Source organism: Melanerpes formicivorus, unplaced genomic scaffold, assembly GCF_026170545.1.
Source record: "Melanerpes formicivorus ecotype bairdi unplaced genomic scaffold, bMelFor1.0.p_v2 SCAF_6, whole genome shotgun sequence".
NCBI classification, from domain to species: Eukaryota; Metazoa; Chordata; class Aves; order Piciformes; family Picidae; genus Melanerpes; species Melanerpes formicivorus.
This window is the reverse complement of record NW_027142358.1, coordinates 8956967-8974944: the sequence shown is the minus strand read 5'-3', so window position 1 is coordinate 8974944 and position 17978 is coordinate 8956967. Positions and strand designations below refer to the sequence as shown.

The 17978-nt window shown below is 48.8% G+C and overlaps 1 protein-coding gene across 5 annotated transcripts in view; it reads left to right on the top strand.

Annotated features, from left to right (window-relative positions):
* HPSE2 (heparanase 2 (inactive)) overlaps nt 1–17978 on the top strand; it is a 119593-nt gene that overhangs the window by 83034 nt on the left and 18581 nt on the right. For all 5 annotated transcript variants that reach the window (XM_068139582.1, XM_068139580.1, XM_068139579.1 and 2 more), the window contains 2 exons: nt 7445–7492; nt 16807–16900. In XM_068139582.1, coding sequence (XP_067995683.1) covers nt 7445–7492; nt 16807–16900 — 142 coding nt within the window. The remainder of the gene's footprint in view (nt 1–7444; nt 7493–16806; nt 16901–17978) is intronic.

Sequence of the window (17978 nt, the reverse complement as noted above, 5' to 3'; positions counted from 1 at the left end):
GAGCATAAAAGGGAGGAACAAGTCTGATTACATGGAAACTAAGGGCTAAACACTCATTTGTGGTATTTGGAAATGGAGTTGCAGAAGAAGAAACAAACTGCTTAAGCTGCCTGACAGCATGAGCTTTATTCTCAGCAGCTCCCTGAGGACTCTTCATTATTCTTGGTTAGTGCTACCGAGAGCTCTGCCTTCTGCAGGATCATCACCTGGGAGTCTTGGTGGATAACAAGGTATCCATGGGTCAGCAATGTGTCCTTGTGGCCAAGAAGGCAAATGGGATCCTGGGACGCATTAGGAGGAGTGTGTCTAGCAGATCGAAGGAGGTTCTCCTCCCCCTCTACTCTGCCCTGGTGAGACCTCACCTGGAATATTGCATCCAGTTTTGGTCTCCCCAGTTCAAGAGGGACAGGGATCTGCTTGAGAGAGTCCAATGGAGGGCTACCAGCATGATGAAGGGACTGGAGCACATCCTCTGTGAGGAGAGACTGAGAGCCTTAGGGCATTTTAGTCTGGAGAAGAGAAGACTGAGAGGGGATTTAATAAATGCTTATAAATATCTGAGGGCTGGCTGTCAAGAGGGAGGGCACAGGCTCTGCTCAGTTGCAGCCTGTGATAGGACAAGGGGTAATGGATATAAACTACAACACAGGAGGTTCCACCTCAACATGAGGAGGAACTCTTCACTGGGAGGATCATAGAGCCCTGGAACAGGCTTCCTGGAGAGGTTGTGGAGTCTCCTTCTCTGGAGACTTTCAAGACTCATCTGGATGTGTTCTTGTGTGACCTGTGCTAGATTCTATGGTCCTGCTCTGGCAGGGGCATTGGACTTGATGATCCTCAGAGGTCCTATCCAACCCCTAACATCCTATGATCCTGTGATTTCTCCTGAGTGTGTGCAGAGTTTTCATCCTGTGATCCTAGGTCTGGTCAGTGGGATGTGGCTGGGGACGTCACATGCCAGACATGCCTCAGAATCCTGAACGAGCCCCACAGTCAGCAAGCATGAGAGAATAGGAAGGAGTTGGGAAGGTATTCTCAAAGGTGTGCCTGGTGTTTGCCTTGCTAAACTGTAATGAGTGCTCACAGTAGGATGGATGCTCTAGAGCAAGTAAAGTGTGTGCAGTTGATAGTCCTGATGATGTGAATCTGCAAAGGTTTTCTCACATTTTAAAAAACCTGATGAATTGCAGAAGTCAGACAGGTAGGAAGAGGTATGCCAAGTGGGAGATTATGGCTGAAGGGGAGAGATAAGACTGAAGACAGTGTATTAGTCTGGCAGGCAAGCAGTGTCCTGTCACACAAAATGAGGAAGCAGGGTTTGGTGGGGGAAATAATAGAAGTAAGCTGAAGTGGGAGAGGAGAACTCAGAGAGGCCCAGGGACTGATCTCTGGCAGAAGCTGCCATTAGAAGTTCTCCAGGGAAAACCTCTCGAGCTACCTGGGGTCCTGAAACAGAGAAATGTTTCACTATGAGGTGTTACCTGGAATTATGTTTTCCTGTTGCATGTTCTGTGTTCCAAGCACTGTAGTCTATTGTTTAACTGTTATCTCAAGCAGCAAAGCTAAACTTATTATTTATGTTTAAACCTTGTCCTGCTGTCACAAGGAATTGGGCATTGCTCTTTGCTGTACACCAAGCTCTGTCTCACTGTTGGAGACAGACATTCCAGGGCTATTCTGACCCAATCCTAGGGCATGTCTTCCAGACAGGGTGGAACTGAACCCCTCCTGTGGTGCCACCTTTCTCTGGGATCTGCTGGACAAGACTAGGAGAAGAGCAGAGATCAGGGACCTGAAGGTCTGCACCATGAAGGGCTGTGCACACTGTCCCACTGCAAAGCTTGTCCATAGGCAGTTGGCACTGAGCTATGCTGGCTGAAACCCATTCACTTTCTGATGATGGAGATAGGATATGGTGAGAGGAGAATAACCCTGCCTGAAACACAGCAGCACAAGCCCCTCACTGTTGAATTACTCTTGAGCTCTTGCTCCACCCTGCACAAAGCAATGGCTCCAAGCAGCCACAGAGTGTATGTCTCAGTGTCACTCTGGGCTGGCAAGTTTTGGAGGCTGGACCACGACCACTACTACTGATACAAGGGCAGGCTCTGCAGTGGTGGAGCATTGCTCTGATGGCAGGGGCCTGCTGTGCAGGGGCTAGAAATGGTGTCTTGTGAATGCACAGGTGCAAGAGGGAATTTCTCCAGATACAACCAACAGTTGAGTTTGATGAGGTGTTAATTAGACCATTCATGCAGCCTGAGCTGTTGGAGAGCAGACCACATTAGCTACCTACTGCATCTGTGGGTACAGCAATCCCAGAACTGCTCAGAATTTGCTTGGAGGGGGGAAAATTGTGAGATTCTAAGGAATTAACATCGATTTTAACAGATCAGGACTCAGACACAAAGGTTAATGCATGACTGAATCACACACTCAGTGCTGAAAGAGAAGAAACATGAGGGAAAACTATTAGGATGAAGAAATGATAACATGTGTTACAGCTCTGAACATTTGGTCCAAAAGTTAGGCAGGCACATCTGGGCAGATTTGGCTAGGGGCTCTAATGACCTGTTGTGCCTTGGCAGATGTAGCCTAGTTTTTGCCACTGGACACTCACAAGTGTTGAGATGTTACCTCCACCACACTGGAAGCTGCAGTGCCAGGACAGTAAGGACTGGCAGGCACTTCTGTCCATGCTAGGCTGGCTGATGATGATGCTTTGGTGCCACTTTGATTCCTGAGCCTACTGAAGTCACAAGAGAAGTGAAAATCTTTCTTGTCTGGAGGTACAGACTCTCCCTAGCTGCTCATCCCCTGGCTCTTAGAGCTGCTGCCTCCTTGGCCTCTTCTTACTATTAGTCTCCTTGTGCATCTATATTCTTTGTTACAGGATCACTCTTTTTTCCCCCCTTTTCTTTAATGTTTAAAGGATTGCAATCTGCAATTACCTGCATGGAAAAAAAAAATGAAATGTAGTTGGCTCTTTAATGTATCAGGAATGAACCTAGGAAGTTCCAGTGACTGGAAGCTGAAACCAGACACATTGAGATGAGAAATAACATACTTGGGGGGTAATTAACCGTGGAAGCAATTTGCTTAAGGTTGCAGGAGGTGCTCCATGACTGGCAAGTATTGAATCAGGACAGGAGATATATTTGAGAGATGTGCCTGCAGTCAAATGAAAGTTGCAGTCTTGGGAGGTATGGCTATGAGAGATGCTTTGGGAGTGGTCAGATCTCAGCCATGGTTTCACAACATGACACAAGTTTTGGAGTCAGTACCATCCTGTGCCGTTGCAGCCTTTCTGATCCACTTTTCAACAGCTCATTCCTGACCTGTGAGATACTGTCCCACCTTGTGCCAGAGTTAACATTTCTAGGACAGAGCTGAGCAATGTTGTTAAATTCTATTTTTCTCAGATCTAGCTCAATACAGGGCCCCACAAGTAGCAGTGCTGGCATATGGGTGCCTGCAAGGATAAGGAGGTGGAAATGGACATTTCCAAGCTCGGTGGCTTTGTCTTGTCCTCAGTATCATAAACTCCCTGCCCAGTGATTCTGTTCCCCCATCTACCTTTGCTGTATTCTGCTTTCCCACCTAGAGATGGTACCCAAGCAGGTTTTGAGGACTCTTACTTCAGCCCAGGTTGCTGATGTGTGGAATTCTGGCCAGGGATACCACACAGGCATATCCTGGGGCTGCCACCAACCTGGATTACAGGGCATGGCTGCAGTGGTTGCCCACAATGGCTGCAGAGTGCAGGCTGAGCTCGTCCCACTGCTCTGGGGAGGGTTTAGCGCACATGCACTGCACAGCCGATGAGTGCTCACAGAGAAAGGCCAATGTGCAGGAAAATGGCAGATTTACTGCACCAGGCCAGCCCATCTGTGCAACACGTGCAGGGATCTGAGCCCTCCAGGAAGCATCTGGTTTACTGTGCCTGTGTCACACTGCACACATGGACATCATGCAGTCCAGGAAATCCCAGACAAGAATGTGCCAGCACTGGTCATTTAGACCATATGGATCTTCACTGGTCTCCAAATCCATGGTTTGAGCAGCACAGGTGTTACAGGAATAAAGGGATTAGGAACATCTCTATACCTGAGGTGAGGATACTTGGATGCCTGTGCATCACTGCATCCCCTCCTGCTCTGGACTTCATCTCTTGTTCAGGCAGTACCACTTGTTGGCTGTTGATCTGCTGTAGATCCTCTTTGGAGGGCAGAGACCATTGTCCAAGTTGTGCTCCAGGCACAACTCCACCAGTAAGGCAGGACTTGGAAGTTTTACCAGGAACTTTTGAACTTCATCCTGCGAACATCTCAATAAAAGGAAGAATAAAGAGCAAGGGGAGAGGGGGAAAACAAACCAACCAACCAACCAGATGTGGAAAGCAAAATTTACCATCTTTTATGGTAAAACTTGAAAATGACCAGAACTAACCAATTTATGTCACTTTTATGGAGCCAGAAGAGGAACAGTAATCGAGCCAGAGCTATTTCTGTCCTGCTTTGGGTCTGTGCTGAACTACCTGAGTGATGCCTGTGCCCTAAACCAGAATTTTTTCAGGAGCTTTGTGACAACAGGCCAGTCAGCTTCCCAGAGACATGTGGGATGGAATAGATGGACATTCTACTTCTGCTACTCCAGAGGTGCTGAAGGATTTGGTTTGCTTTTCATTCCCTGCTCAAAGACCTCTGTGGTGGGTGTGTTCACAGCAGGGCTGTAGATGCTATAGAAGAGGCAGGAAAGCTTAAGAGCTGCTTCCTGTGAGCTTGGTCTGCTCATGGTTTTGGACTGCAAGTGGAGAGCGCCAAGGTCAGCCTGAAGAGGTGATTAAGTAAAGTCTGAGATGATTTCTTTTGAGGCTAGAAGATAAAGCATTTGAGTTTAGAAGGCAAGCTGGATTCATCTTCAAACTCAATACAAGCTGTGTTTGCAATTTCAGTTTAGAATTGATTAGTTCAATCTCAACAACTTCACGTACTACATTTTAGGCAGCAGTTCCTGTAATGAGCGTTTGATACCTGGGAGTAGGGCTTTTCTGATCCTTTTGGCATACTTCTGTACACTTAGTTTTATAGAACTGCAGCAAAATCTCCTTTTTACCAGATGAGTTGCAGGGACCAGTTCTGGGCCCCTCAGTTTAAGAAGGACATCGAGACACTTGAATGTGTCCAGAGAAGGGCAACAAGGCTGGGGAGAGGCCTCAAGCACAAGCCCTGTGAGGAGAGGCTGAGGGAGCTGGGATTGTTTAGCCTGGAGAAGAGGAGGCTCAGGGGAGACCTTATTGCTCTCTACAACTACCTGAAGGGTGGTTGTAGCCAGGAGGGAGTTGGTCTCTTTTCTCAAGCAACCAGCACCAGATCAAGAGGACACAGTCTCAAGCTGTGCTGGGGAAGTTTAGGCTCGAGGTATGGAGAAAGTTCTTCACAGAGAGAGTTGTTAGCCATTGGAATGGGCTGCCCAGGGTGGTGGTGGAGTCACCGTCCCTGGAGGTGTTCAAGAGGGGATTGAACGTGGCACTTGGTGCCATGGTCTAGTAGTCATGAGGTCTTGTGTGACAGGTTGGACTTGATGATCTTTTGGGTCTCTTCCAACCTTGGTGATTCTGTGACCTTGCACCCCTCCCTCTGGTTGCCCTGGGGCTGGTCCAGCTGGTCTTCTCACCCTGCTAAGCTGGGGAGAAGCCAGTCCCAAGCCACCCCCCTGGCACTGGTCTTTCGGCCGGACCCTCAAGAGAGCTGTAAAAGCATTTCTGAAAGACAAGCCTGGGAACTGAAGCCTGCAGCACTGCTCAGCAGCGGTCGGGGGTGCATCGGTGCTGTGTGGGTTTGCAGCATGTTGTTGTTTTTCTGTTTCTAATTGTATCTCTTCCCTCTCTGTCTGCAGAGATTTATTACTGCTGCCTTTGCCAGTGTCCTCTTATGCTTCACAGGGTCCAGCTGCCCTTTTGTCCTGGTCTATAATTGACCATCATCATTAATTTAAAGTCAGAATAATTGTTTCCAAGCCATATTTAGCCTGAAGCTTGCTGCTTTTGTTTCAGACCTGATTAGATGCTCCTGTGCCAGAAAGATTGCTGCTCATCCCTGCCATGAGAACTAGTCTGACCAAAGGTCTCATCAATCCTCACAACCTTCCCTTTCCTTCCCCACTCTCAGTATAGGGCTGTCCTGGGGGAGCTTGCAGGACCCAGTACCACTGATCCTTGGGTCTTGGGTGGGTTCAGGCAGTTATGTGATTCCTATTGTGTCCCTGAGCAGCCTGAGACAGTATTGATGCTGATCAGTTTGTTTCTCATCGCATTCATCTGCTTAAGCCAGTATCTCCTGTCATATGCATATGCTATCACTTCTGAAATGCATCAGCTCCACAGCAGACAGCTGTGCCTGTCCAGTCGCTGTGTACCTTTATGTCTCTTCCTATTTGTGCCTCTAAGCATAAGAATGTAGTAACTCCTTGGGCTTTCAGAATCCCATCAGTTTGCTAACAGCCAGTGCCAAAGAAACAGCATCAAAAAAAGGGAAGCACATAGCAGTATTTTTCCAGCCTTTCCTCCCGTCCTCCAACATTCAGGGGCTTCCTGAGTTTGAGGTGGTGTCTTTGCATCTAATTGCTTTGCTGCTTTTTAGTTTCATTTTGTTCCATTTTTTCCAGTTCTTGCTTGAATCTGGGCAAGGAGCTCCTCAGCTTAAATACATATTGAGTGAAAAATATCTGAGTGCTGGTTGTCAAGAGGGAAGGGACAGGCTCTGCCCATTTGTGCCCAGTGATAGGACAAGGGGTAATGGATATAAGCTACAACACAGGAGGTTCCACCTCAACATGAGGAGGAACTTCTTCACTGTGAGGTTCACAGAGCACTGGAACAGGCTCCCCAGAGAGATTGTGGAGTCTCCTTCCCTGGAGACTTTCAAGACCCATCCAAATGTGTTCCTGTGTGACCTGTGCTAGATTCTATGGTCCTGCTCTGGCAGGGGGCTTGGACTCAATGATCTTCGGAGGTCCCTTCCAACCCCTAACAGCCTGTGAGCCTGTGAAGAAGTGTCTTCTTTTAAGATGGCCATTTAAAACCTTTTTCTTAACTTCTATTGAGAGTTGTTGCAGTTACAGAACTAAGTGCATCATACCCCGAGATCTTGTTACCTTGGTGCTGTTGTGCTCTGAAAGCTCTCCCTACCTGCCCTAAAATGATGCCCAGAGCTCTGCTGCTAGTTGGGTTTGACTCCATTATTCTCAGCTGTGCTTGCTGCAAGCATTTATATGAAAAGTCATTTATTCTTTCCAACTAAAGACACACCAGTTTCATTAGAAAGAGTCTATGGGTGTGATGACCTCCTTTGGTATCCTGTGATATAGAATGGAAATGGGTTATTTTAGGACTTCCCCTGTGACAACACTGGACTAATGTGGTTTCTTCCTCTGTTTCTTATAGGTTCATGAAGGTGGCTGGCAGCACTGTGGATGCTGTTACCTGGCAACAGTAGGTATTCATCTTTCCTTCTACTTTCTAACACTAATTGCAGTGATCAGATGATGCTGGGAGCAGAGCTGATGCACTGTCTGGGTATGAATGGGGGCAGATTGTGACAGCCACCGCTGTCTTCATGCTGCATTTAAACAGGTTAAAGAATTTCTGTCCCTCCTTATGGAGCCCCCGAACAAATACAAAAGGGGATGCATTAACCTTTACCACTGTGGCTCAGACAGAGGCTAAACCACCACTGTCTGCATCCCTAGCCTGCCTGATTGCTGCAAATCCCTGTGCTAGTCTGTTGAGTCCCTGGGCCAGCAGCTCGAGTGGTGGCCAGGGTGGGGACAACAGCAAAGCAAATGCCACATGTTACAGATGTATGGGACAATCTGAAAGTCCTGTTCCTTTCAGTCCCATGACTATCTCCCCATGTCTGTTGGCCTGAAGTTACTCTGCTTTGGCTCAGATGAGAGAAGGTAGCTTAGCCTAATGCCCTGGTCCTTGCTCTATTTTGTAAGGGTCTCAGGTGTCCACAGACACACCACTGTCCTGTGCTGCAACCAGGAGCTGATGTCAATAAGTAGGGAGTGAACATCCAAGAATCAGCCCCAGTTGGGGTGGCAGGGGGATGCTGATACTTGTTTTTTCTCCTGTTTCCTACATGTGCTGCAGTTCAGAAGGGCAAAGCAAGCTCTGAGCTGTACCACTGAGTGTGACAAGCACTGAATGAAGGGAAAGGTTTTATTTGAGGGAAAATCCCTAAACATCTGTTTCTTCCTCTTATTTCCAGCTGTCCCAGTTTGCACACTGTGGCCAGAGGTAGGCTCCCCAGCAGGCTGGGGCTCTCTGCAGTGGGAGTGCAAATGCCAATGCAAAGGTGATGCAGTGTGCAAGCACAGGAGCAACCACCACAATTAATAGAAAAAAAGAGTTGGTGGGGGAGGCAGGACTCTCTCCTGCCACAGAAAGGACACATTGCAGAGGCAGGCATGAAGCACAAACCATGATGAGACCCCCTTGTGAATCTGCTGTGATACTGCGTTAAACTTCTCATGCAGGGCACCAGCCTTGAGCACGGGAGCCAGTGTCTCAGGGACAAGGTGAGCTCGTGGGTGCTGCCCACAGGGCTTATTCCCTAAGCTGATGCTGCACAATTACCCTCTGTGGGGTGCTCAGGTTGCTTTGCTGAAGTGTAGTAGCATGGTTTGTAAAGCCCATCTTGAGTGGGTTTTAGGACATGAGTTTTTCTTGGAAGTGCACCCACAGTCTCTGTGATTGCGTGTTAGCCTTGCAGCCTCCTGCAGAAGTGACTGTTGGCATATTAGAGTGGTTTATAGCACCAGGCACGACCAACATTCAACAAGACCTGGTCCTCAGGGAGTTTCCTTGCTGTGCTGCCTTGTTGATTGCTTTGGTGTTTGGCTGCTGGCGCTTCCCTATCAGACAGCAGCAGGAGCTCGCTGCAAAGAGAGCAGTGGGGTAGCAGAGCATTCAGAGCAGGGTTTGTGTTATTTACAGGCTCATGCTGTGCAGTGGTGATCTATGTTTCAGCTGGGAGATTGCTTTTCATGATTACACGATGTGCCGATCACCTTTACTTAGTCCAGGAATTTACTTTCTGCACTGGAGCCTGATCGCTGCGCCAAGCCCTTGGATGAGTTGAAGGAACAAACTTCCAGGCTTCAGATGTGGAGCTTAATCCTGGTGTGCAGGGAACCTGCTCACACAGCTGCTTTAAAACCTTCTCTTACACTGGATCGATGCAAAGTGCTTGGAGGCTGTAGTGCTGAGTGGCCATGCCAAAGCAGCGAGGGCTGGGAGCAGGAGGGCTGCTGCAGCTCCTCGTGGCAGTTGGCAGATCTGAGAAACTGCTTGAGGACCCATTTCCACTGCAGCATAGGAGCCACTTCTCACCCAGCCTGGGTTTGCAGCTCTGGATCTTGCACCTGTACATGTTTGCACAACTAGTTTAGTGGTGAACTTGGCAATGCTGGGTTAATGATTTGACTCAGCAATCTCAAAGGTCTTTTCCAACATAAATTGTTCTGTGCTTCTATGACTGGCAATGGCCACAGCTCTGAGCTGGGCTTCTGTACTGTTTATGAATAAATGTCAAAACATTTGTCTCATCCCTCTGCTCCAAACAGCAAAACAAACCAAAACAAGTTCTTTTGTATCCAAGAAGAAAATTATTAGCAGGCAACTAATCTGCTGTCTAACTTCAAGTACGAACGTTTCTGTTCCAAACGCTAACGTTCCCCTGGGATATTGGTTATAAATTTGTCAAAGCTGTTACTCCTTTGAAAATTCTGTTCCTCGCTCCAGAAAGGGAACTGAGAAGGGAATACGCTGCAAGGATCCCTGTTCTCTGTGTGAAAACCGACGAGGGCTGAAATATTATCTGACAGGAAAGTGACACCGGGTGGAAACAAGCCTCCTCGCCAGCCTGGCTGAGCATGGTTTCACTTACACATGTAACTCAGCATGTGTGCCTCCCTCCCTCTTCAGAAGTGATATGTTGCTGGAGCGGGATGTGTGAATGGCTTTGAAACTGCTCAGGGAATTTCCACTAAAGGAGGGTGGGGCAGGTGGAACCGACAGTGGCTCCAAGAGTTTTGGCATTTCCCTGCTGATTTAGTCTGTTGTGTTTGGTTATGAGTAAAATGCTCTGTTTGTTGTCGGCCACCTCAGCCTTTGGGTGCAGGTTTTCGCTGCTCGGAAACCTTCCCACAGCCAGCTCGGCGCTCGGTGCTGCTGTCCTTACGCACGGTGAGGATTCATAGAATCATTAGGGTTGGGAGGACCTCAAGGATCATCTAGTTCCAGCCCCTCCCCCCCCCCCCCCCCCCCCCCCATGGGCAGGGATCCCTCACACTAGAGCAGGTTGCTCAGAGCCACATCTAGCCTGGCCTTAAAAACCTCCAGGGATGGGGCTTCTACTACCTGCCTGGGCCTCCAGTATTTCACCAGCCTCATGGTGAAGAACTTCTTCCTAACACTCAATCTAAATTTACCCATTTCTACTTTTTTTCCTGTTCGCCCCTAGTCCTATCATTACCTGACACCCTAAAACATCCCTCACCAGCATTCCTGTAGGCCCCACTTAAGATACTGGAAGGCAACAATAGAGATTCATTGTCCACTTAAGCCTGCAGTTGTGCCCAGTTCCATCCCCAGGCGCGCTCTCTCAGTCCGTATGGTTGCTTTTCCATCCAAACTCCTGTGCACAGCTCCAAATTTGGCATCTATTTAAAGGGCAAATCCTTATGTGACGCTGCCTCTGACGCACAAATCCCTACTACTTATGGGGAGAGTAAATGTTTGTATCTTCAAAGCCAGTGGCTTCTTGGAGAATGCCATGTTATCCTCCAAGATGGAAAAATCACTTGCCATATGTTGAGAGTCAGAGAGCCTAGGCATGTGGGCATGTCTGAGATGCTGCTTGAAATGCTTTTACTGGGCTTGGTTTGGGTGATATCTTTTATAGCTTAGACATGTTGAGTGTGGAGAAGCTCATGAGGTAGTCACAGGGGGCAGGTTTCCCAAAGCTGCTGAGGGAGAGTTGCCCAGCATGTGTATACACACCTCAATGTATGTACCAAGGGTATGTATCTGAGCTCATACTTCTCTAGAGCACAAATCTTATGAGGAGCAGCAGAAAGAACTGGGGTTCTTTAGCCTGGAGAAAAGGAGATTCAGGAAGACTTCATCACGCTTTACAACTACCTGACAGAAGGTTGTAGAGTGGTTGGGGTCAGTCTGTTCTTCCAAGTAACAAGTGATAAGGCAAGAGGAAGCTGACTCAAGCATTGCTAGGGAAGATTTAGGTTGGACATGAGGAAAAATTTCTTCCCTAAAAAGGATTGTGAAGCCTTAGAGTAGGCTGCCCAGGGCAGTCATGGAGTCACCATCCCTGGAGGGATTAAAAAGTTGTGTAGATGTGATGCCTAGGGATATGGTTTAGTGGTGACCTGGCAGTGCTGAGTTAATGGTTGGCCAAGATTGTGGTACTGCACCCTCCTTCAAGCAGTGCAGAGAATGGCAAGCCAGTGGGCAAAGCTATGCTCTGGCCAGATGGAGATGAGCCAATGATTACTTTATAGTATCACAGAAGTACAGAATCATATTGGTTGGATAAGACTTTTGAGTTCATCAAGTCCAACCATTAACTCAGCACTGCCAGGTCACCACTAAACCATGTCCCTAGGCATCACATCTACACATCTTTTTAATCCCTCCAGGGATGGTAGTTCCACCACCTCCCTGGGCAGCCCATTCCAACAGCAAATCACTCTATTAGTTGACTAGAGGTAGGCAGCATCTCTCTCCTGTGCCCACAGGTCTGGGGGAGCAGGTCACATCCCACCTTTACTCTCCGGGAGGAGCATTGGGGCTGCCCTGTGTCTTGTCCTGCAGTCTCAGGAAGATGCTCAGGGATAGGGACCACCTCTGCTGGCAGAGGTGTCTCAGTTTCACGGTGGTAGGGTGTCATGCTGACAGCAGGGATCTGCCCTGCTCAGCATCCCCGACAGGCAGGTCCCCTAATTCCTAGCAGACTCTCCCTGTAGCAGCAGACAACAAAGTAGATCCGGAAATTCCTGAGCTTTGGGAAGTGGGCTTTAATGTAATTAACTGCAACAGAAGAAGAGGTCAGATAATAGGGGCAAAGGTTTCTCTTTAATATGAAAGAGGAGGTAAATGAAACCAGCTGCCCAGGAGCCAGTGCACTACCTTCATTAAACATGGGACAGTGCTTACGGTCCAATGCAGCAAATTGTGGATGTCTCCAGAAAACCATTTTCAAGGCAGCACAAGACCTGAAGGTGACAGGATAGAGATGTGTAGCCAGCATCACATTCACCCAGTGCCCTGCTGCCTGGAACCATCCCTTGTTGGGGGGCACTGGGCACCTGTGTGCATCCTAACCTTGCACCCTGCCCAAGAACAAAGACATTTTGACAGTCAGCTGTGCTCAGCCCTGCTTCAGTACTGTTCCCAACTCTTGTCCTTGTGTCTTGAGTCTGATACTACAGTTCCAGCTAGAGATGGGGGTTGGGAATTGGGGTGGTGCACCTCCTGACACAGGCACAAAATGCTGCCCAGGCTTTGACTGAGTCCTTCCCCTGTGCCGTGCTCTAGTTTGGCTATCTCCAGAGTCTTCCCACTGATCCCATCCTGGGGTTTTAAGGCATATTCAAATGGGGGGTTTAGAAATGGGCTAATATAAGTGGAAGGGAGAGAACTGGTCTCAGCTTTGTATAGCATAACAGGGCACCCAAAGTACATGTCCTTTCCCCTGAGACTCTTTCCTTGTCTAGGATTTAGTTGCTAGATTACTCTTTTCCTTGGCTGGTTCTTCTCATGTTCCTGCAGACTGTCTGCCTGCAGAGGTAATGGCATCAAACTGTAGGACACAATGAGTCAGATCTGTATGTAATTGCCCATATCTATTCTCTCCTGTATGACAAGAAACGGCATGGTTCATGGCCACGGTGGCCATGCTGGTATCTTCTAGGCTTTGGCCCAACTCTGGTGCTGTATCATAGCCAGAGCCTACTGAAAGATCCGCCAGCTTGTGTTGGGAGACAAATAGCTTGTCTGTGAGCTACATGTCCTCTACCTCTGCAGAATTGTGGCTGCCAGAGACCTCTACCTGCATTGGAGAGGGCCTGTCCTTTTGCCCCCTTTGGCACTCAGACCCTTTTGGCACTGAGAGAGGAGGATGTGGACACAACAACCCCTGGGGCTCGTTTGACCCATCTGCCCAAACACCATCCTGCTGCCTGGAGGATGTCAGCACTGGAGCTCTCTGCAGCTGTTGTTGGCTTTTGTAGAGGTTGGAGAGTTGTGACTGTTCAGGATTTTTTTGGTGGTGGTTTTTTTTTTTAAGTCAAGTGCACTGAGTCATTGCAAATATCAGCAAAGCTGCAGCCTTTGCTCCTGGGAATAATCCACGCCTAATGAGCACTTCTGCTTTAAAGGGCTGTCAATTGTTTGCATTTTGTTGGTTTCTATGCTGCCTTTACCAATGGTTAAAGTTCTCAAAAGGCTAATGATGAAGCCTACAGCTGGAAACAGCTCACTCGCTCCTGAGTAGCCTGCTACCAGCAAAGACCAGTGTCTCGCTCTTCCTTGCAAGCCTTGTGCAACTGGTGCCATTTTCCCTCTTTCTCGGTCTGGGGAAGCTGAGAAGTACCTGTTGGTGTCCAAGAATTTCCAAAGCAGATCTGCAAGAAATCTTTGCCCATCTTAGAGAAAATTGCAATTGTTTTCATGCTCAAATACCCAAAGTGAGGTACTCCCCTTCTTGCTTTCCCTGGAGAGACGCTAGCAGCAAGGTTTTGTGATACTGAAACAGGTTTATTTTTGCATTTCCTCTCTCTACCTGTCTCTGTTTCTCCGGTCCTGTTAGTGAAGGTGGCAAAAAATGTGGCTGGAGCTTTTCTCTTCCTTGCAGGGCCTTGTCTGTGCTCAACACAGCAGTACTTTCTTAGGCTACCTCCTGGGAGGATAGAGTCTCCTCTGAGGCTGCTGCTGGAGAGATACTCTTCTCCCTTGGCAGTGGAGCTGTGGGTCAAAAGCACACCTTATGCTTGGATGGGATGAAGAGGAGGTGCAAGGCTGCTTTTGCTCTCTGAGGGATTTATTCTGAGCTCTGGGATCACACTGACTCACAGAGACAAGCTGAACCCTGCAGAAAGCCTGCTGCATTGAGGAGGGCATACACAGACTGGGGTCTCTCTAACTCCATCTTTTCCAAATCAACACAACCTTGTTTTTATGGCCTCTCACCCAGTTTTTGGCCCAGGTGATGGGGTTTTGGTCCATGGCAGTCTGAAGAAATCGTTTCAGTTCACTTCTTAAGTGCTTTGCTAAAATCCAAACATCTGCCATCCCCAGAGTCCATTGCTTTGTAATTTTGCCTTTAAAAGTAATCTCTGTAAACCCCACCACTGCCTGCTGCTCACAGATCTGCTCTCCTCCCAGCAGCCAGCAGTTTGATAGTGTACAAGCGATCAGAATGATTTTGAACACTCCTTAAATCCTTCCTGGAGATAATCTCTGCCCCTAGCACTTTCCAGTGAGGATGTAAAGAAATACCTCTTGCTCCTTCCCCAAGTTGCACAACGTTGGAGTGGAATTTGGGGGTGACTGGCATGATCCCCATGCTTTCCTGGGGACACAGCTGGGACCAAGTGCTGGGGAGAAGGTTGACAAAGAAGGTCCTTCTTGTTTCATGCATTTACAAGTTGAGCCTGTAATGCATTTCTGTTTTGAGACAGTCCGTGCTGGTGGTGTTCCCCCTTCACTGCAGCCCTGCACAGCTCCAAGTGCCGCTATTCTCTTATTGGGCTAATGACTTGGAGCAGTTAGGTATAAAAATCTTTTCTGGGCACTTATGTGTGTGTGTTGTATGTGTGCTGAGTGCTCTGACCGAGGCTGAGTATGCCCATGGCATCCTTTGAGGATGCTCCTGCTTTCCAGCCACTGTGGCCACTAAAGCTGCTCGCTGGTGTAGATGAGATGGCATGTTATGCAGCCCTGGAAAGGTGAGTCTACCTTTCTACAGACCCCAGTTCTTCATTATGTATCACAGCTCCCATGGCTTCACTGGAGTCTGTAGAGAGGGAGAAGAATGTCTGTAATGGGCGGATGCTGAGTGGATGTGCCTCCAGTGAGAGATGGGAGGCAATGGCTGAGCCCTGACAGCCCCAGCCAGAGCTGCTGTAAGTCCTGTGCACATTTGTACCCCCAGCACAGCTCCAGCATGCACTAGGGCTTGCTATGTTGAGTGGTTGATGCGTGCTGCACATTTGGGAGGAGGAGGTTCAGGAAGTTTCTCTTGCAAAACCTGTTTATTAACCTAGTGGCTGTCCCAGAGGTATGCCAATGCATGCTGCAGCAAACATCCTGGTATCCCTGCAAGGCTGGGGGGAGCCTCTGGAAGACGTGCAAGAACTGCCACTGCTCCTTGCATGGAGGCAGAGATGACAGCCCCAGACATTTCCTCAGGAGGAACCAGTTGGCGTTACCTCTAGCCACAGGGTATTTTCACTCTGGGACAGACTGTGTCACCTTATGTCCTAAAGCCAGGAGATGGTATTGAGGCATTTCAGAGCCTTCCTCCCTCACTTGGAGACAGATGATTCACATCAAGAAAAGCTGCACTATAGATGTGTTTTATATAAGCAAGCACATGGAGAGCAGGAATCAGCTCTCTGTATGGGAAACACTCTCTGGCATTCCCAGGGCAGAAGGGATTTCTGCAAGAGCAGGACTTCCCCTGCAGCTAATGGCCACAGATTTCTTGAGTGGGGGATTCAGTTGTGGATTTTGCTGGCAGATCAAGCACTCTGCAAATGGTGCAGAGGTGCTGGGAGCAGGATTCGCCCTGGTGCGCAGACCCTCAGCCCATGTACCTCACAGCTGCTAATCCTTGTCTCAGAAACACCATCCAGACATAGCCTGGAGACTTGTTATTGCAGCAGGATATCCACCAGCAATTCTGTTGCTCAGACCAGAAGTTTTTCTATACAGTTGCCCCTCCAGACCAACCACTGAATGGAGGAGGCTCTGCCCACAAGCTGGGCAGAGTGATATAGTTATTCCAGCACCTAGGAGCTTGAGCAGCCTGTCCCATCACCTCCTGGGTTATTAATGCAGCAATTTCCAATGTGTCTCAGAGGATATTTGCTGCTTGAAACCCTTCCATTCCGTGGTGTCTGTGTAGTGACCTCCTGTGGCTAAGGGACCCTTTTTGTCAACCATTAGATTTGCATCTTCCATTTTGCCATCCCATATCTTTCCAGTAGCTTACCTGCATTTTGAAAACAGTGTGTCCCTAAGACAAGGGTACAGAGAGGACAAGTTGGAAGAGCAGAAGATCTCACAGGATCTCCTTCCCTGGTCTCTCTCCCAGGTGCTGCTGTCACTGGCATCATGTCAGAGAGTCTGTCTGTGGGGTTTCCATGAGATCAGTGCAGAGGGTTATTGCAAAGCTTTTCTAGTTGGTGGTTTTATCCCAGCCTATGGTGTTCCACTTCCAGCATGTCACCAATAATAGTTAAGGAGGTGCAAAACTTCCCATGGTTTCTGCAGTGCAGGATGCTCGATGTTCAGGATGCATCCACCTCATGCCCTGTTTCAGAGACTGGAATCATCTTGCCAGACACAGACGTGGCCAGGGGAAGGCAGTGTGTAAGCAGGGACACCCCAGAGCAAAAGAGGAAGCTTTTTGGTATGGGGTAGCTGTGGGACAGGAGGATGTGGGTCAGGGTAAAGCCATGATCAGCTGTCTGGTTCTTGTCTTATTCTCTTTCCAGTTACTACATTGATGGAAGAGTGGCCAAAGTGACAGACTTCCTGAAAACACGCCTGCTAGACACTCTGTCTGACCAGATCAGGAAAATCCAGAAAGTGCGTGAGTGCAAAGGGTCTGCAACGGGCGAGGGCACCGTGCCCAGGCTGCCCGACCTTGGCACAGCTTGTGCCCAGGGCTCTAGCCTCAGAACCAGTGCGCTCCCAGGGGAGCTAGCACTGGGCAGGGATGGAGGGTGGCTGCTGAGGGTGGCTGTGCTCCCGGTCTTTATGCAGAGAATGGGAGGAACGACCAGGCAGCACCATACCTGGCCCCAGGGTGGGGTGTGTGGTGGTTTGGGGAGGCTGTGGGCTGCAGCGTGGCGTGGACTACACAGGTGTGCTGGAATGTGGGCTGAATTCCTGGGCTGGGGCAGCCTTTCTGAAGCAGCCAACTGGCTTGAGTCTCCCATCTGACTGTTCCTGGAGGGAGCAGCATGCAATGTGAATGTTGTCTGAAACAGCCAGGTAGTACCAAACCATCCTGAGCACAGCTGGTGCTGCGCCTGCTTAGGACTGGGCTCCTTCTGCAATATCTTGCCCCACTTACAGCACCTAAAAATGTTGCTTGCCAAGTTGTGATAGTTGCATTTCCAGGGTGATTTTCACTAGTGGAGAATCAAGATCATTATGAACAACTGTTTGTGTTTTTTTTTTTTCTCCTCCTGATGATCATGTTTTGATTGTGTTATAAAACCCAGCTGTTGCTGGCATGCAGTGTCAGAGCCCCTGGCTCTGCCTGGCTAGCTCAGCCTGCAGCAAGCCCTCCTCTTCCCACTGGCTGGGAGACCCAGCTCTCATCTCTAGCAACTGGGTAGGGTATGGGAGCTCCACAGAGTTCCCCAACTTTGGCTGATACTGGAGCCAGGGCTGTCAGCCCTGGAAGAAATAAGGAACACCTAAGAAGCAGGGAAGGCTTTAAGGACTGTAGGAGATGTCCATCTGTCTTGTCTAGGTTTTTATACCAAACCAGTCACTACAATGTCTTACTGTTGTAATTCCTGCGGGAAGAAACCATAGGATGAGTAAACAACTCAAAGAGGCCCCACGAAAGGGGATGCAAGGGTCTTCACAGGAAAACGGGAGGAGGGAAGCCACTTGCTTAGTCCTCTGGCACAAACTGGGAATCTTCCATGCA